Genomic DNA, 20083 nt, shown 5'->3' with positions numbered 1-20083 from the left:
TTCATGCCCTAAACTGTGTGCTGGCAACCAAACACATCTCTCTTCTCCCCTCTCTGCCTCAACTTTGGCTTAGGTCATTCAGTTCCTGTCTTAATCCATCTTTGACCATAAGAGCTTCTAACAGCAACGTAATGACAGTATTTCTATAGCAGCAGTAGTTCAATAGCAACAATTTTCTCTTTTTTGTGTGTGTTTCACTTGCACAGTGCTGGCAGATTTACAAGGGCGAGCAGGACCACCAGGTCCCCCTGGACCACCGGGTACGTAATATAGCAGATTTCAGTACGTAAGCAGGGGAACATTGACACACATGGCATGTTTCTAGGCCATGCAGTTTGCTAACTAAATATTCTATAATACCGCTGTTTCTTTCTTCATCAGGTGAATCTGTGCAGGGACCTCCTGGACCTCGTGGCCCCCCAGGTAAGGGTTTGTTTCTCTGAAACAAACCTGGAATGTGGGATGTTTTTCCAGTGTCTCTATCCTGTACCTTGTGGTATCCCAGATGCAATCTTGAACCTGGTGGGCACAGTAGGGCTGACTTTACTGGAAGCAGAATTTCACACAATGGGTTCCCACTAACACAATTTCACTGTAATATAGTTTCACAGCATCACGGCACTGCCCAAGAGAGGAGATTTACTTTGGCAGAGGTTTACTAGCCAGAGTGGTAATTCATAAAAGCCATACTTTTTGGGAAGATACTCAATGTTTCTCAAGTCCCAAAGGAAGTAACTGCAATCAATTCCATCTTTACTTAATTCTTGTTCAGCCTTAACTTCCAGCTGGGGACAGATGAGGTGGCTCTTATAATGAGGAACATATCCCCACTCCACTTCCTGTAGCACAGATTTCCCTTTCACGGCCAGAAGAGGGAAGGTGCAGAGGAGACAAGACAGGAGCATAACCCCATTCCTTGCTCTCTGCTCAGTAGCAAAGGGGAGCAGGTCATGCGTGATGAAATGAACCTTCCCTCTCAATGCAGTGAACTCCAGCTGGGGTAGGCACTCTGTATCACAAAGGAGGGTTTTTTTCTGTCCTACATCTGCTGTGGTGGCAGATGATAATGAAAATTAATTAACAGGGATAGATGTCTGTGGAGTAAACAATGATACCTGCCTACACTTGGAAATATTTGAGCTATGGCTGTGGCTGGAGGTGTAGCAGCTCTGACATGCATTCACTTACATTGCTGATGCTCATCCTTCCTGAATGTGTGTATCCTGTTTGTATCCCTTTTTCCTAGGAGAAGGATTGCCGGGACCTCCAGGCCCACCAGGGAGACCAGGATCTTCCATGTCCACCTCAGGTAGGTTCTTCCGACTTATCCCCTTGCTTATTCCCTGGGAATGCCCTGACATTTGGAGCTCTGGAGAACACATCCTTGGCTAGGACCAGGTGGAGCCAGAGGAAACTAGTGTCATGTTCTGTTGGATGTCATGAAGAAACCTTTCTTTTTTTTTTAATTACAGAAGCATTCTTCACAGGCCCACCAGGTCCACCAGGCCCACCAGGCCCGAAGGGAGACCAAGGTGGGTATATCCTTCTGCCTCGCCAAGATGCTAGATGGATTTCAGCACCTCAAATTGAAAAGAAGGAAGGAAGGGCTTGGAAGCAGAAAGTGTCCTGCCTTTCTGTGGCTGTAAGAAAGCTAGCACAGCGATCACTAAGTAGGAATCCTGTCTGCTGCCGTAAAACAAGTTAGTCATTGTCAGAGAAATTCATTAGCTTCCAATACTGGTGTCAAGGCAGTTGCTGTATTCAGATCTTAACTTTGCGAGCCCATTAGATTCAGGAGAATTCAGAGCTTCAGATTTGCCATTAAAGGGGAACAATCTTTTTGCAAAGTACAGTGTGGACTTGGCTAAGTCAGTGCAAGGAGGTGGTCCTGTGAAGTGTAGCTCAGTTCTCAGCTGGTAGGAGAAGATGAGACCTACTGCCTTTACCAATTTCTGCCCTGCAAATTGAAGGCCATGATAATATTCTGTAGTGAGGGTTGGGATGTTGCAGATCAGAACAAAGCAAACTCTAACCCTGTTCCTCTGCTCCCCTGTTCACAGGTGAACGAGGCCCACGAGGATTCACGGGTAAGGAGGCTTCCCAAACATATCAGTGAAGTGCAGAGTAGCTTGCCTATGTATATGACTGCTCCTCCATTTCTGTGTTCCATGCAGGAGAACCGGGTGAACCTGGCCTTTCAGCATTCTCCTCCCTTGGTCAGTCTGTACCCCCTTTCCTCCTTTGAATTCATTGTCCCTAGGTTGAAACCAGGGGGCAAAATCCTGCTCTATTCATTGTAGCTTTGTTTTAGTGGAGCCAGGATTTTGTCTACACACTTTATTTCTGTGAATCTCTGACTCTCCTTTTGCAATTGGCAGGTGACAGAGTTACCATGCAGGGACCTCCAGGCCCACCAGGCCCACCTGGACCCAAAGGTAAAGTTAAAAATCTTCTTACTTTATTTGCTGGTGGCCTCACACAGCCAAGAGTGATTGAAGCTGAAGTATGGAGCAACCTGGTCCTTTGAGAACTACAGCTGTTCCCACCCCTGCCTTTTCAGGCAAAGCAAGACCATGGCAGTAGAATTACTCTGAGCACAAGGCACCTGGCCAGATCACAGAAGGCTCAGGAAAGCTGCTGTGGCCTCTTCCTTCTGCTCTTCCCCAGCAAGCTGCTAATTCAAGATAGTCATTATAAGGGCTGTGTAGCTGCTTCTCTGACAACATGTAGCTCAACTGTTTTACACGATCAAGTATGCAATGTGCAGTAAACACCCATTACAATTCTTTGTCTTCCTCACTCTGGTTTCTAGGTGATGCAGGTGTCCCAGGTGCTCCTGGCATTCCAGGAACATCTCGAGGTAAGAGGCCAGACCATCATTACTCTGATATTATCAAGAAATGCTGACATCCTGGTGGAGACTTTGAGAAACTTCCTTTGGGTTTTACAAGTGTGTGTGCCAACCTAATGCTGATGGGGTTTGTGTTCAAAACCTCTTTTTTCACAGCCAGCCTTAAATCAGACAATTTAAGAATTGCAAGTTTTCTCTTTCCAGCTTACTGGGAATCCTTTGAGCCACAATTTGTCCTTTTGGGACATGAAAGAAAGGGACTCCAGGTTGGCTAACAGTGTTCCACAAGGGATTAGGGAAGCTGCATTGAACCCTCTTGTGGAAACACTTCTGATCAGAAGTACCCTTTGTTCAGTTTTACTTACCCTCAGTTGGATTCATGGGGATGAAGTTGCTTTTATTCTGAATAAGAGCATCTCTATACACAGAATATTAATGCACTTCCACAAAAAGTGCATGTGGATTAATTTAAGCATCTTTCCATGTGAGCAAGTCCTCTGGTTCTCCACATCATGTCCTAGGAATACTACCTTAGGGTGCTGGGATGACAGACACCTTAAAGAGCATGAGCTGTCACTCAGCAGCATGGTGACAGCAGTTGCACAGGGCACACCTGTATCTTGCAATGGAGACCAGCGAGAAGGTTCTTCAGCTGGTACTGCCCAGGCTGGCTGGAGCAGCAGGGCAATGAGGTTGAGTGCTTTATGGATCTCTAGCTATATTTCTGCACAGCATTGCACTCTGGTGCACAAACTGACCAGGTCTGTCAGTACAAAGCCAGGGAGGTCTCTGGACTCAGCCCGCAGAGCTGCATGGGATGAATTTTAAGATATTGCATTAATTGAAGACATTATACTGCCTAATTGCCCACGCTCAGACTGTGTTTAGAAGTGAAGAGAGAGCCCCTCCATAGTCCATTCCCAAGGTTCATTCCAGACCTGTAGGAAGGATTCAATGCAAGGACACTTGAACATTGCTTGGTCTGGTAACCAGGCCAAAAGCATTCCTTCTCCTTATGTGCTTTCTGTAGGTGGATCCAGACAAATTCAGGGACCCCCAGGACCTCCTGGACCACCCGGTCCTCCTGGCCCAGGTGGAAGTTCACCTCAAGAGATTCAGCAGTATGTCACTGACTACCTGAAAAGTGAGTATAAGGAGATTTTGCCATGGGTCAGCAGATGCATGCCTATATCTCTTTTGCTCCCTGAGCCCCTTGTCACCCTTTAGAAGCAGCAATCCTACTGCTCTGGCCTTACTGTTGTTGAATACTATGAAGTGCTGTTGCCCATTGTGGCCTCAGCAGAACTGTCCTTCTATCAGCCTGCTTTTTGCCAGGGGAAGAGTGTCCATTGTCTTCCCTCAAGTGATGTGGGCATATTTTGGGTTTCTTACCTAGGTGACAATGTAAGGCATTATTTGATTGGTGCTCAAGGCCCACCAGGCCCTCCAGGCCTGCCTGGAATCATCACCACTGCAGATGGGATGACCTTGGACTATGCGGAGCTGGCTACCCGTGTTATGAGCTATATTACAAGTAAGCACTATGTTGGTAAGCTCTGTACTGAGTCACGCTCTCAGCTGAGCTTTTGCAACATCTAAGAGGTGAGAACCGGGCGAGAAACGAGAGTCTTTAAATAGCGGCACCCCAACCCAGTTATACATCTGCAGTCTTGGCCCAGGACTCCAGACATCTGAGGTGGCCTCTGATCTTTCTCCCATTTTGATGGTTAGGTTAACTGACAGTTGCTGTTTAAAAAATCTCACATTAAACATAGAACCTGTAACATCCCCAAGACTTAAATAGAGGTGGCTGCATTTGGTATATGTGGTCTTAGGTATTCTGGGGCTTATTCATGGGGGCCTCATGAAGTAGATGAAATTTTTGGAAGCAGTCTGGAATCTCAACCAGAAAAGTGCAGACCACACCACTGCGGAGACAAGCAGGCTGTGTGCAACAGCAACTTATTCATGGCTGGGGGCATGGGAAGCCCATTCCACCAGTTAAACTGGATTAATTCAGCTTTCCTTTGTACCTGCCTGACCTCTCTTTACCTTTTGTCTCCTCTTAACCTTGCCCAAGTAACGCCTTTTAATTCCCACAGGCTCTTCAGATCGCTACCAGTCATTTGCCAGTTCGGTATCAACTACATCCGTTTTGTACCAAGAACTTCTGGACATGCTGCAGAGTAAGTGACCCTGAGGGGAAACACGCGGGATGGATGTAAAGCATCCCAGCAGCCTGGTGATCTGCCACTCCCTTCCAGTCTTCTGCCTCCAGCCAGAGTTACCAGCAACTGCTTTGGAGGGCAAATGACTGCTCTAGGTGTTACTGAGTGACCTGCAATGTCTCCTTCCAAGTTCTTTGGAGACGGATTTATGTGTCTTGTACTGGAGAGTTTGCATGCTTTCCAGAAGCTATACTTCCTTATCTGTTTGCTTTTTATACCTACTGTTGTAACTTTGCTGTATCCCACACTCTTGCCTCCCTTTCCCTCCTTGGCCCTCTAGGTGGCATCTATGTCCCTCCTTTTTGGGAATTCCCCACAATTTCCCCCAGTCTCTCACTAAACCTTGGCCTTCTGCTTTCCAGCTCCTCCACTCTCTTAGGGCTCTCCATTCCTTCCTGCCTACTTCAAAGCTTTGCTATGTCTTTGTTTTTTAAGGTAAGTAGGATCCCGAACTCCGTATTCTTTTTGACACACACTGTTACCGTGGGTTGATAGATCTCATTTGGCTGTGCCTCAAGGTACTGGTGATGCTGGCCAACACTGCGCTCCTCCTGTGTGATCCAGTGGGGAGTCAATCAGATCCCACATTCCAAACAGCAAATGGCTGCTGAAATGCCGCAGAGCTCAGCATGGTCTTTTCTCTGTATCCACATTGTTGTCCAGGGAGTCCTGAAGAAACAGAGCACAAGGATATCCTTTTGGCAATCCAGATTCTCATCCTCCTCAAACCCTGGGTTGACAGGGTTCCCAGCCCTGTCACAAATGTCTGTTGCACCATTCACAAGGCAGATCACACCCAGAAAAGGAGGCAAGGGAAGAAAGTAGCTTTGCACCTGTAGGTTTTTATGGTCTCCATAGTGGTAGGGGCTCAGTTCACAGGCTGGGAATCCCTCACACCTGGTATCTTTGCAGCAGCTGAACAGTCTTAAGAGATGCTTTTTTCATTTCCAGGAGAAGAAATTCGTCAGTATCTAATTGGACCTCGGGGCCCACCAGGACCTCCTGGACCAGGGGGAGATGGCATGTCTCTGTCACTGGATTATGATGAGCTGACCAGACGGTTTATCAGCTACTTGACAAGTAATGGTCTTTATTAGTGTGCATTTCCCTCTGTTCCTTTGGGAGTCGAGCAGAAAGCTCATGCTGTCAATGAAAACTCTTCCAGTGGCATCTGTGTGAATCCCTCTGTACAGAGACCTCCTCACAGGGATTGTGAGAGACTTGGAAGAGAGCAAAGATGATACCCTGTAGCTCAGATACTATCCACAGACTCTAGTAATCAGTTCTTGCTTTGCTAAAAACTGAGCTTAGGAACATCATTTCACCTTAGCCATCTTAGAAGTCCCATTAACACTTTATAACCCTTTTCTCACTGGCTCTGTAGCCAGGATATACCTTTGTGGAAGAGTTGATCTATGCCCATATGCATTAACCAGTGGGTCACAGTTAAGCTACATGTCCTGGGGTGCCCCTGCCTCCCATGTCAGGAGTTCAGGAAGTGTGCAGAACTTTTGCCAAGAGTAGAGCAGCCTGATGCCTGCCTGGCTGCAGGTTCCCCTGTATTGTGATTAACGAGACAAGTTTCAACTTTGGTCCAGAAAACAAAGGCTTGAGCCCTGCTTCCCAGCACAATCTGCTGATGAGAACACTCAGCCCTGCAAGAGTCCCTCCTGCATTGCCTGTGAACAAGCCCTGCAGCCTGTCTGCTCACACTGTAACAGCCTGTTACAGTTGATATTATACAGTTGATAATGTGCTACTCTTGGATCTGTTTGATTTTGCAGGTTCTGGGATGAGCATTGGGCTCCCTGGACCACCTGGGCCTCCGGGGACACCTGGTATATCTTACAGTGACCTGACCGCATACCTGAGAAGTAAGCCAACTTCTTTACTCCCCTGCCATAGGTCCCTACACACCCCCAGCATCTTTTTATACAGGCTTAGTCACAGAATTTCCCCTTTTGCCTGTCACCACAAATAACCCTCTATGAGGCTGATGATCCCTCTGCCTTAGTTAGCAGTACTACAGGTCTGCTGTGCTCTGCCAGGACCTGCATAGACTGCAAGGAATTGCAGACAGATCACTGTGCTCCTGTGGAGAGCAGCAGCAGTGAGGTGCTGTCCTGGGAATGGAGGTGGAGAAGCCCTTTGTCTTCTCCAAACTCTGCAGGAATTTCTTATGCCACTTTTTAAAAAGTATATTTAAAAAAAACAGGGACTTCTACCCTCTTTGGAATCTCCTGACTTCCCAATGTGACATCTACATGCAGGGAAGTGAGGTGCATGAGAAAGGCTGCCCCAGAAGGTGCTGGGGAGAAAAAATGGCCTTGTATTTGGCTGTAGCTGGCATTATGTGTTTTGTCAGGGAAGGTGCATCAGGGTTGCAGTGGTTTGGGTGACTTTTTTCTTCTCTTGTGTCTTACAGACTCTGAATTCAGTGGTCTTGTTGGGCCCCCTGGCCCTGCAGGGCCCCCAGGACCTCCAGGAATCCCCGGATTACCTGGCACCTCTCTGGAGGACATCTCTGCTTACCTACAAAGTAAAGCACTTGTGTTTCTCACAGCTGACAGGGACATTCTGTTTGTAGGTGCTGGGGGAACTGAGACTGAGATTTAGCTTAGCAAGGCCTGTGACTGGCCACTGAGAACATGGCCACTTAAAAAAGAAATAGATCTTATCAACATCAGCTGGAGAGAGACGGAAGTTGGGGTTGGAGCCTTTTAAACTTTCAAGATCATGAGACGTGTGATTTCCTTGTCTTTTCTCTGTCAGAAAATAATTCTTCCTCTCTCTCAAGGTGTGGGATACTCCTCCCTCTCTGGAGTTCAGGGCCCACCTGGCCCTCCTGGCCCTCCAGGACCACCAGGCTTCTCAGGAACCGGCCTCCTGTCCTATGCTGACATCACCAACAGTGACGAGTTCAGGAGCGAGCTGATCCAGTACCTGAAGAGTAAGGGGATGCCATCCATCCTCCCTGCACACACCCCGAGCCATGCTTTGCCTTGTGTAGGCTGTGGGCTCTGCCACAGCTGAGGTGGTCTTGTAGAAGCCTTCCCTGAATTGGCAGAGGTGCCAAAATGAGCCTAAGGAGTGTGCCCTTCTGCAGAATCATTGGTCATGTTTCCAAGATTGGGCACCCAATATTGTGTAGAGGTGGGGAGGGAGGAGAGTGTCATGCCATCTCTAGACATCAAGGCTGATGAACCTGCCTGAGAAATGGCACTGGATGAGGATTACTGAGATGATTGGTAGGATGGAATTTAACACTCCAGTCTTCATTCAGGTGGCAGCACAGGACCTCTGCCAAGTCTGGTGGGGGCAGGTACCCCAGTGTCCCTGAAGTCCCTGCTCTTATATTTTGCAGGTGATGAAGTTCGAAGCTACATCTCAGGGCCACCTGGCCCCCCTGGGCCACGGGGACCTCCAGGACCCAAAGGAGATAGTGGTTTGGTGGCTGGGTCTATGTCTTCATCATACCAAGGGTTACGGGCTTCCGAGCGGTTGCATGGAGGATCCCTTGGTGCTGAAGGATCTCGCGGGGGCTCACTGGGCACAGGCAGCTCATACGGCAGCTCCAGGAGCAGCATGTCGTCTTACAGTGCCTCAAGGGGCAGCGATGGCTCTTATGATGCCTCCATGGGCAGTGATGGGTCTTTCGATGGGTTGCTGACAGAGGAGGAATCACACAGGAGATCAGGAGGTTCAGGCAGATCCTACAGCAGCTCCTTCACTGGTTCCCTGGATTACAACGAGCTGGCACGCCACGTGTCAGAAAGCCTACAGAGTGAGTGGATTCCCTGCTTGTCCTGACCCTCCCTGTCCCAGCCCACAACTCCTAACCCCCTGTGCCAGGTGTCACGCTGTTCGCGTCCCTCACCCTTCCTGCTGCCTACTGCTCCCTCACACCTTCCTGTCTCAGCACCCAGACACAGTTTTCCCAGAACTCCTTTCAAATGACTTCTTTAATTCCTCAGGCCAAGGTATTCTCCAGGACCTCATGTCTTACACTGCACAGGGACCCACAGGTCCCCCAGGCCCTCCTGGTCCCCCTGGCATCAGCAGGGTTTTTGCAGCCTATGGCAATGTCACCGAGGACCTCATGGACTTCTTTAGAAGTAAGTGACATACTGACTTGGTGTTTCTAGTTCACACATGAGATCTCCACAACCTATCCTAGACCTGGTGATCTTTTCACCTTTGCTTGCTGCAAAAGTACAGTCATGATACAAAGCTGGAGGCAGATAGTCTTTACATCCCCTTCTTCCTTTGCTGAGGAGGTGCAGTCTCATCATCAGGAAGTACATCAGGTTTTTCCACTACTTCTAAGAAACTCATCCCAAACCCTGAAGGCCACAGTGTTTGCAACCCTTGTGCCCCATTTTAACATGGCTGGGCTGGCACATGTAGAGCAATTCGAGACAGCTGCATACTTTGTTCTCAAATTCCCCTCCCTGAGCATGGGCCAGCCCCAGCCCTGGTGACAGCCAGGATACCCAGGGTGGCAGTGCAGTGATATGAGATCACTGCCTGCCCCTGGGACTTTGCTGGGACCAAACCCAGTTTTAAAAACCTGCTCTCAGTCAGTCTAATCCCATTTGACCCGTAGAAATGTCCTTTCAGTGTGACTCGCTGTTTTGCTAAGTCAACACAGAGCCCTTTGCAAGAGGTTTGTCCCACTCATTCATCCTCTCCCTCATTTCCCTCTCTAGCATACGGTACCATCCAGGGGCCACCCGGTGAAAAGGGGGAGCGGGGTTATCCTGGACCTAAAGGTAAGAATTGCCATCCTTTCCCTCTCATGCCCTGTAACACTCAGGAAGCAGCACTGTGTCTATGGAGATATTTGGCACCGGGCTCACAGCCACACCACAGTGGAGGTGGCATCTTCAGGATCTCGGTCCAAGCATTTTCCTAACTTCATCTTCCTTACCCTGGCCTGTCCCTGTTTGTCAGCCAGTCATGTTCAAGGGCAAACTTGGTCTTCTTGTTCCTTCAGGTGACCCTGGACCGATGGGCCCACCAGGACGCCATGGGCAGAGGGGACCAAAAGGAGAGAAAGGAGAGAAAGGTATGAACATCTGGCATCCCTAGGAGAGCAGAGTTTCCCAGTCAGTGAGTGGAGGATTCCTCAGTCACCAGCCCATCTCTAGGAACTGCTGGAAAACCCACATGGCCCATTGTTTTGTTTGTTTTGGTTCTTTTGTCTTTTTTCCTCCCCACATGAACCTTTCAGATAACCCTTTTTGACTTTCTTGTCCCCAGGTGAGCAAGTGTATGTTGGCAGAAGGAAAAGAAGAAGTGTTGGGGTTTAAAGAAAGAGCCAGCTGAGTTCTGCACCGGGCAGCGCTCCCAGCAGCCCTTAGAGAATTAGCCTGAATCTTCAATGCTTTAATGTTAAAACGTCCTTCCCGATCAGCTGCCCACTTAGATGCGATAGCTCAGTGCCGCTGCTGAGATCTGAGTGGCTCTTTTACATGTTCAGCATGGGCTAATGTGGGTATTTGCTCCTATTGCTGATGTTTGGCTTAGCTCCCCAAAGTTCCCAGGCTTGTATGTCTTTGGGCTGACAAGGGCTTCCTGTCTCACCCAGCCCAAGCTTCTTGTATTACTCCCAGCTATGTAAAAGAAGTTTAACAACGAGCCAGCAAAAAGGGAAAAAAAAAAAAAAAAAAGAAAGAAACCAATCCCTCCCCCACCAAATGCATTATTTTTCAGAGATCAGATTCAGCCCACAGGACAAAAGGCTCTGTAACAAACCCTGGGACTAATCTTGCTCACTATGCTGGGATTTCCTCTCCACAAGCTCTGCTGTGCTGGCCCTAAGTCGGCGGGGGGGAGGACCTGCAGAAGCAGGTCCTGGTGCTACTGAGTGGGGCTGTGGCTCGGGGGGCTCTGGGTCTCTACCCAGGTGTGTGGCAGTGCTGGCGTCCCCCTTTCAGAGCCCAGGGGCCAGCACCATCACCCCAGCCCATGACTTGCTTTGGAAAGCGATGCCCTCTCAGCTCAGCAGTTCTGCAATGCTCTGGTGCTCCATGTGCATGATCCCCACCATGCAGCCCCGCTCCTTGGTCAAACTGTTACTGGTGGGGCTCAGACTGCAAGGGGTACAGCATGTGCAAGTAGGGGGCAGGGCGCCTGGGTCCACACCTGTGTTGCGATGCCTGACGTGCACAGGGACTCATGGAAGCACTTTTGAACAATCTGTTGCTCTTTTAAAAAAAAAATTTGTGTATTTTTATCTGTTTTCTTTGTTTTTTTGTTTTTTTTTGTTTTTTTTTTTTTTTTAAACACTGGGGGGAAAATAATTTTTAATGTAAACAGCCCAATAAAGTGTTTTTCACCCCAAGCTTGCCTGCAGCGTTACCCTGGGCAGGCAGTACCAGTGACCAGTGGCAGTCACACCTTGTGGTTTTGGTGGCTGGTTTGGTTCTCATCGCTGGTTCGTGACTCAAGCAGACACGGAGCGGGGCTTCTCAGCTGTCAACGGTTTCCAGTCACGTTAGCAGAAGCCTCTGCATATTGTCTCAGGGTGCCACAGCCACCATCTTCTTCCTTGCAGTGAGGAGTTTGTGTGTTTTAGCATCAGGGTGGGGGAAGCACAGTGGCTGGGTGATGGCTGAGCTGCCAGGTACTGCCTGCCAGAGGCTGGTGTTCCAGTGCAGTTGTGCAGTGTATACACACATATCACAACACCTTGCTTGAATTGCTGATTTTCAGTCCAGGTTTAAACACCCATCGTCCATTTTTATTTCCAGTGTTGGGAATGTCAAGTTATGGTGTTCTTCCTGTATCATTGCTTAGGAGAGTTCAGAGCAAAGGCCCGAATGAGCCAGGTCAGCTCTCAGAGCACAGCACCTTGCACTTTGCCAATGAAGCCTGCATCCTTCTGGGCAATGCATACTCCCCACATGGCTCTGCTGAGATGAGACATTTCAATACCTGAGGGGGGGACCCATGAACTGGGGGGGTAGAAACTGGAGCTCCTACAACCCCATGCTGAATTCCCACTGACAGGGCAGGGCAGTCACTGAAAATAGGATCCTTTTGGATTTGTGTTAAATCTGTACTCCCGCCCTGGGCTGTTCCAGTCAGGGAGCCACACACTGCACCATATGAAGTATTTTTAAAAACTCCGTTATTTTAAAAAGTATAAAGTGGGCCATTCACTCACATATTACTTGTATTTCATGCAAGTTTTCCATGAACAAAACAGAGGCCATCTCAGCAAACTGTGATTTTTATTGTATTTACAGCAGAATTATTACAATATTCTACAGAAAGCCATGAAATCAAATTACTTTTTAAAACAAGACAAAAAAACCCTGTTGTATGGCTGCTACTGCAAGTTCACTTCCATGAGCTGTACATACAGAGGCCCTTAGCCACTTACTCATCCATCTCATGATTTTTGGTTGCTTTCTGTAAGGCAAAAATAACTTGGTTTGCAGATAACACAAAACATTCAACAAACTGCTGGGACAGGGCGAGGTTGGGGATGCCTCAGATGTGTACATTTATGGCAGAAGACCACCCTGCTTGGCTTTCTTACAGAAAATGGTGTCACAGTTCAACATTAGATTTCACTCAATGTCCCCTTCTAGTTTCTGTTCTTTCCACTATTTTAGAACTGATAATCTGTAAGGAAGAGGTTTTACCACCTAGCTTGGTAATCATGGACAAGATTTTTGATAAAGGAAGATCTCTGGGCTCAGTGACTCCCTTCTGCTTTCAGTACAGTGAAAGCACATGAACCCTTCCTTATTCAAGAGCTAGTTCTGAGCATGTTCTTATTAAAGAGGTTGTCTCCTTTTTCTGGCACCACTGACTGCCTACTGCCAGAAACAGCTTCAGAAATGAAGTATGAAGACTGAGGCAAGAGAAAGGGGTTGGAGAACAACTAAAAGCTCTGCAATATAGGGAAACACCATAGTTCCTTTTGTCTTCTCCTTCCAGTTATCTGCTCTCATCTTTTGTAAGACTGAGGAACCTGACAGTGCCCCCCGGCCTTGGCTTGCCTGTGAGCAGGGAAGGTTCATTCTCTCTGACCTCGGTCTGTATCTGCTGTGAAGCTGACAGCACAAGTCAGGGAACGGGAAATAAGCGTAAAGACATCAACACAAGGAAGTTTCTGAGATCCAGAAGTAGATGTTGAAGTAAAATGACCAGACTGTAAATGCTAACATGAAAGCAGAAAGTTATCCACACAGCGACCATCTTCAATGCTCCTCCCTGCCCATTCCTGCAATGAGCACACGGTCACCTCCTCAAAACCCTGCCCCACTTCCCCACGGCAGATTCACCAAAAAGCAGCAGTTCAGTGGAAGCAGCTGGCGCTGAGCTTGTCTGCGCATCTGTTACCTGTTCCCTGGTTTTCAGCAACGATGAATGTTGCTGAGTCCCTGGGAGCTGCAGCTACACAGCAGCTCTGAACATCAGGCTACCTAGAAGTGCATTTAAGTGCCTGAATTAAAAAAAACAACCTACTCAAATCTTTCCTATACCAAAGCATCCTTGGAATACTTGCAGGACAGATACTGTTTCAGGTGAAGAATCAATTTAAACTTCCTATGTAATATTACTGTCATAAAAGACATTGTGGTGTGATGACAGTAATAACATTACTGCTTTGCTTGGCTCTTAGTTAAGGTGCTAAGTTTCCTATTTATTAAAAAAACAAATTCAGTAGCATGGAGTTATGAGGAAGTCCTCTGGGACAGAAGAGTATTTTTTTCTAAAGCACTGATTAATTAGGTATTGAATACCCATAAATATAATTATAAAAATGTATTAGCTTACAACATTGAAATAAAGGATGCAGCTTGGAATGAGTGTCAGTATTTTAAAAGTGATGTGAAAAACCACTGAGTGAATGCCACTGCTCAGTACAGCACGGTACTGACACTGCTGAATTTGAATTCAGGTGTCAATTAAATTACAGGTTTTCCTTTAGAAGGTATTAATAAATCAGGATCTATCTAATGAATCGGAAGAATAACAACCTCAATACCCTATCCTCTCATGCCATACATGCTTCTCATGTATTCAGCAGAGTGCTTGGAAAAATAAACCATTTTTTAAAACCAGAATCGGAGGAACAAATGCTGGAGTTTCTCCTTCACCAAACGGCAAAGTTCCCCTGGGACTTCAGGAGGCCAAGGGCTGGGACACAGCCCCTTTCCTCCAGGGCCAGTAAACCCTGCGCAGGCAGCACCGCTCGGGTGAGACACAGAATATACTCCAGACACAGAGTCTGTGAGACCAGGGGTAACGAGACCCCCTGAGGTTCAGCAAGCCAAAGATCTCAGCTCCAGTAACTGTGAGGATGCGAGTAGAGCCCCTGGCTCCTGCACTTACAGGGCCCTATCCCAAGAAAGCTGATTTAGCAGGTGCCGCAATCTGCTTTCAGAGCTCAAGAAGAACAAGCTGTGAGGTCTGAACCGGTCAGAAGCCACGGGCATGCAGGCAGGGGTTTTTGTGGGAATCAGTTGTAAATACAAGAGGACAACCAATACACTGCACTGCAATTCATGCATTTCATTGGGTTTGCTCTTTTTTCTGTGGACAGCATCCATGATGTAGTAAAATACGAAGGTGAGCCAACACTGATTTGTGGCCATCTTTTGAAGGGCATGTGGGGAAAATGAGATCTGCCAAATGCTCAATAAGAAAGTACATTGTTCTGGCTAAGGAAAATACACCTTGGAGATGGTGCTTCAAACATTTATTAAAGGGAGGTGATGCAATAGTAGAGAGATTGGATTTTGTATCTGAGGAGACGTCTTCCAGGTCTGTGTGAGACTAAATTATTTTGAATTGAATTTTCTGACATTTACATAACAATGTGCACCTCTCTCATGTTCTGCAATGCTTAAACCCAATTTTATGAGTCTAACTGTGGAAGTACCCATGCTAGTTCCTGTTATTCCCCAGAAAAACGTATTTTCACACTTGATACCAATTCTCAGCACAGCTCCCAAGGCTGCAACTGCCTGACTGCTCTGCACCCAGAGGCCTGACCAAGCACCCGCTATGGTTTCAATCGCTGCATTCGGCCCCTCCCTCCACCACTGAACTCAGTTGCTTATTGGTACAGCTTACAATGAGATCAGACTGCAGGGGCTCGTGTGAAAAGGACCTTCAAATCAAAGATTCAAAAGATTTAGACAGAGGTAAACAGTATGCCAACAGATATTAGCAAGTTATCACTGAAACTGCCAAAAATAAGGGAGAAGATTAACATTTCCCTCTGAGGATTTATCATGGATGAAGGAGATAATCCAGAAGGGGAAACCTGCCTGCCCCGTCTATGCCCCGAGTAAAGCACTGAGGCTACGTCATACGAAACTGCAAACAATTTCCGTTAAATACAGAGGTGCAGAGTATTTAATGTTATTTTAGTAACAGTCAGTTTATGGTGGTGGAGCTCAAAAAGTAAAAGGCCTTCAAAGACATTTTTCACCCTTCTAAATAAACAATTTAAAGAACTTTGCATTTAGCAACAGATAACTTTCTAGAGATATGGTATGTGAATTTACAACAGTACACAATACACATTTATGTAACAAAACGCCAGAAATTAAGGCTAGCTATTAAAGTAATTATGCTATCAAAAGTTACAAAATTTAAATTAAAACATGCATTTTCCAATTTTTTACCTGTGCTGTAAATTAAGTGTCTTCATTGAGAAGGTATCGGTTTAACGTCCAAGGATTTCAGCATCCACGATTTCAACCCCATCTGGTTGAAGTCCTATGTTCATGTCTGAGTTTATCCGCATGCATCAGTACTGTTCCCATGAACATCATCATGAAATGGTCACCAGTCGACATTTAATGCAAGTGAGTAAAACAAAACATTTACAGTCGATACCCAAAGAGACTGGAAAGTCAGGCCTCAAACGACAGAAAGCAGATGCCATTTTACACACTGAAGTCCAGCATACCAAAGCACAGCTATAATCGCACTGTCCTGATACGACTCCAACTCTACCCACCCAGAAGAGTGCAGTAAAAGTGACCTAACACAGTTGTATTTCCCTATGAGAAACGTCTCAGGTATTTTCCACTGCAGATCAGTCAGGTAAATAACTTATTGTACATCTATCAGCTTGAAAAATAAAAACTGGCTATGTTAGTATGTGCCAACACAAAAGCAAAAAACCCCCAGCTTCATAAAGTAGTTTGTCTATGTATTTAACTTAAATCTTTCTATAAAATAAAATGGCTAAAATAAAAAAAAAGTCAAATCTAACACTTCTAATCAGACTTCAGCCATGGTTACTTATAAATACGACCAGCCACCTCCACTCTTCTGATGGAGCTGTAACGAACAGGCTTTGGTAAGAACAGAAATACGGCTCTACCCATCCCAGGCACGGTCAGAGCAAGCCCGTGCACACCACTTTCCACAAATACATTCTACAGTTCATCCATCTGTAGAATTAACCACCTGTAATAGCTAAGGAAAAGAATAAACTGTGCACTTTAAAGTTAGCATTTCTTTCACCTTTACATATTTTAGTGCAAAATATTTTAGGGTGAGGATTTACAACCAAAATGGCAGTAGCAGCAAGAAATGTTCTGTTTTGTACAGTAACAACAATGCTAAGGAGTTCTGTTTTGTTTAATGACAAAACACTATCCTGTTGCCAGGAGTAGCCTATCTAAGTGTTTCAGGCACTGTATTAATTAAACTAGCACCCCATTTCTTTATGGAACTAATGGACAAAATATGTGATGGAGATCTGCTCAGTTTAATTATGCCAGAGGTTTCTTCTTAAGGTTATGTTGCAAAGGCTTTTGCTTTCACCAGCCGTGTTTAAACACAAGAATTTCTCTGATTATTGGCATGTTCCAAGCAATTCGGTTCAGTCCTTGCTATGAAGACATTGCTCAATGTTATAACATTTTAAACCTCTCACAAAAGTTTCAGTTGTTGAATTTGCTCGTGGAGAAATCAGACACTTAAAAACACAGTAGCAGAACTAATATTATACCGTTTAAATGCTCACATGAGAAACCATTTATTGTGATCAGAAAGAGTAGCATTACTATTTTAGGCTCAAAGTCAAAACCTTAGATAACATACTTTTTGAGACTGAGATAAAAACCCCATTTATTCTTGAAACATCCGAAGGACATAACGTTACCATTATACACCAACACCTTTTGCTTTTCTTCCATTCCCAGAAGTCCCAGAAGTCTTAAAAACCGATGGTGACACTGATTGTCTCCACTGAAAACAGAGTGTGCCATGTCCTTTGATGGACACCGCGGATTAAGTCAGGTCAGACAGTGAGGATGGAGGATTCCAAACGTGAAAAAACCTACAGCAGTTCCCAGAGTTACGACCCAGTGGAGTGAAGGCTGGGGATTGGATAGAACTTGGAAATCCGGCTTTGCGTTGAAGGGTTAAGGCATTCAGATTCTCCAGTCATTTTAAAGAAAACTTCCTGTTCCTGCAGTTTTCTGGCAAATTCTTCTTCCAGCGTCTAAAACCCAAATCAGATTGGCATAGGATTACAAGGCAAAGTACAAGAAGCCTATTATAATACCGGTGACATATTGTCTGATACAACATCACAACTTCACACATCATTGCAAAAAATTACCTAGCAGTTATAAAACTGCAAGATAACCAAGACACAGCGAGGCAGGAACATCACCTGCCCGCAGGATACTCTGAACTGTGTGAAAATCGAGTACTTTCCATTTTTAAATAAAATACCAAAACTGACCTCCACCACCTGCTGTTATTTAGCACTCAACTTTTGTAGTAACCTACCGGCTTGTGAAATACATTCCTAAAACCAGCTTCACCTCCAGCTATATGCAGTTTTATATGCAAATATGCCCTGCAAGAGGCAGCATCATAAGAGGCTGGTAACATGCAAGCTTCTTTGTTGCATATGCCCTTTGCTCAGCTTTGCATATTGTTTAACATCTTTTATTATTCAGTGAACTACAGCAGTTTTGTGCAGTGGCTTGATTCTCCTCCTCTGCGGTATTTTTTGTATTGTCTGTATTTGTGCTAGACCCAACTCTTGATTAGTTCCTGATCTGTAAGCTGCTCCGATTTACCTTTTTTCTTGGTCTCAATTTCTCCCTCCATTCCTTCAGCTCTTGGCTGTGCTCATCATCCAGCTCTTTTAGCTTCTGGGTCTCATGCTCAACCAGTAGATGGCATTTTTCATTCTTAAAACAAGATAAAGATAATCCTTATGTAAAACTAATTCAGATTAGGCAACTCAACATTTGAACGGTGACATATGTTGTCCTAATTCTTTTTAATTAGCTTATTCTGTGTAAATAGTGACGTGAATAAATACAAGATAAAACTAAGTTACGAGGCTGCATTATCAAAAGCTGATCTTTCCATCAGAACCAATTGAGATAAGAAATACGTGTAAATCCAAATATGCTGCCGAGTATCATTAGGGCAGCGGCTGACAGTGATACTCAAAAACTGCTTCACTGTCTAATAATGCTTTTCAAGGTCATACAGCATTTCTGCCTTCCTTTCTAAAGAAAGTATGTCTAATTAATTGAAATCAATTACATTAAAAATGAGGATTTTGGAAATATTTCAACTCTTGGTGCCAAGGAGCTGTGACTAACGGAGCTTGGACAGGAGAGAAATGCGCTTGCAGAAGCAGGCTCAGAATCACTCTATAAAAAGGGAAAGCATAATCAAATCACACATCAGCTTCACATTCCTCTCAGGAAGTTCATGTGCATCTGCCTCATTTTCAGAGGAATTCTGCAGCATAGTAAGAAAAAAAATAAGTATTTGACTTCATCAGATCTTTGACTTTTCAAAGTAGTTGGCAACGGCAGTCTCTAAACCCCATGTTCTTGTTTCCAGGGTTCCAGTCCCAACTGGGTCTGATACAGGGTGCAAAATTACAGGAAGAAAAATAACAAGCACTTGGCTAGCCCTGAGTGCAGGCAGGGGCCAATTTTTCTTGGTGAAGCTCAGAGTAGCCCTAATCTGCTCAATTTTGCTGGAGCTGAAAGTCTCACAAGACTCCCACGGTACTTGGGGATTTACTGAGGCGTATTAGTGGCACAGTCAGGGACTGTTTTCACAGGATGTAAGAAAGTGAACAGAGCAGCACGGGCTTCATTGGTCATTGGAAGATTTCTCTATACTGAGGTTATCAGCAGGTGATCATTTAATGCTTTAAAACTCCCTTGTGTCCCTGAAAGAGGGAAAAGCCGATTTGACGGAGAAGGAGATCTGGCTTCTGGTACACAGCAGCAACTTCTACAGAACACACACCAAAAGAGGCCAAGTTCCTTATCGCAAGAAGAGAATTCCTCCTAAGTACCTTCCAGAAACTCCAGTACAAACACCAGCCTGCACTTTGTAAAAACCACCTCATTCCATGTATTGCTACAAATGTCGTCTTGTGGGTAATGCCTGGTGCTGCCTACCTCTGTTCTGATTAATGACATTTCAGCAAAATCAGGTTAAAAGGAAATGCCGCCTACAGAAAATAGCACCGGGAACATGATAGATATTCTAGAAGTGATCATCTGCTTCCGGTTCATGCTCTTCTTGCATTTAAAATGATTTCTCATTAACTGATGTAAGTGTATGAATCCGGTTGAGCAGTTTGCTGCAGGCCTTTGAAAGCAAAGTTAAAAAAAAATCTACACCAAACAGTAAAAATGAAAGAAAATATTTTTCTCCTTTGCTTGCATCTGTTATTGACCTGAGTCTTCTCACCGAATGTTCATTTACTATGATCTCTTTTTAACCTGTAACTGATGCAGTTCTCTGATGTTTGCTTCACACTGCAACTGAAGGTCCCGCATTTGGTTTTCATGTTTCTGATGCTGAGCCAATCTCTCATTCTTCTGTCTCTTTTCTTCTTGAACAGCAAACTAAAATTACAAATAAAAAGATGGTTTATGTTGTGGCTCTAGATATAGCAGTTTACATGAGTCAAAAAACTGCATGCAACAGAATGAGTACATACAGCATAACTGAAAGGAGTGGT

General features: G+C 45.5%; 2 protein-coding genes across 2 annotated transcripts in view; one reads left to right on the top strand and one right to left on the bottom strand.

Annotated features, from left to right (window-relative positions):
* Window positions 1–206: 206 nt before the first annotated feature.
* COL17A1 (collagen, type XVII, alpha 1) lies at window positions 207–10455 on the top strand (the record flags this gene model as incomplete). The annotated part of the gene is given in 21 exon segments (XM_010181887.1): window positions 207–260; window positions 382–423; window positions 1253–1309; window positions 1473–1532; window positions 2061–2087; window positions 2175–2216; window positions 2379–2435; window positions 2813–2860; window positions 3882–3995; window positions 4248–4385; window positions 4954–5037; window positions 6031–6159; window positions 6864–6953; window positions 7505–7618; window positions 7877–8029; window positions 8444–8863; window positions 9054–9194; window positions 9789–9851; window positions 10076–10110; window positions 10112–10147; window positions 10342–10455. Coding segments are annotated over 21 exon segments (2018 nt in total), but the record flags the coding sequence as incomplete, so codon positions are not given.
* A 6967-nt stretch (window positions 10456–17422) lies between these two features.
* SLK (STE20-like kinase) overlaps window positions 17423–20083 on the bottom strand; it is a 45210-nt gene continuing 42549 nt past the window's right edge. Inside the window, exons 17-19 of the mRNA XM_010181886.1 lie at window positions 19842–19967; window positions 18159–18272; window positions 17423–17569 (exon numbers count right to left, since the gene is read on the bottom strand). Coding sequence (XP_010180188.1) covers window positions 17423–17569; window positions 18159–18272; window positions 19842–19967 — 387 coding nt within the window. The remainder of the gene's footprint in view (window positions 17570–18158; window positions 18273–19841; window positions 19968–20083) is intronic.

Source organism: Mesitornis unicolor, unplaced genomic scaffold, assembly GCF_000695765.1.
Source record: "Mesitornis unicolor isolate BGI_N332 unplaced genomic scaffold, ASM69576v1 scaffold19493, whole genome shotgun sequence".
In the NCBI taxonomy this organism is placed as follows: Eukaryota; Metazoa; Chordata; class Aves; order Mesitornithiformes; family Mesitornithidae; genus Mesitornis; species Mesitornis unicolor.
This window is presented reverse-complemented; position numbering and strand designations above follow the sequence as displayed.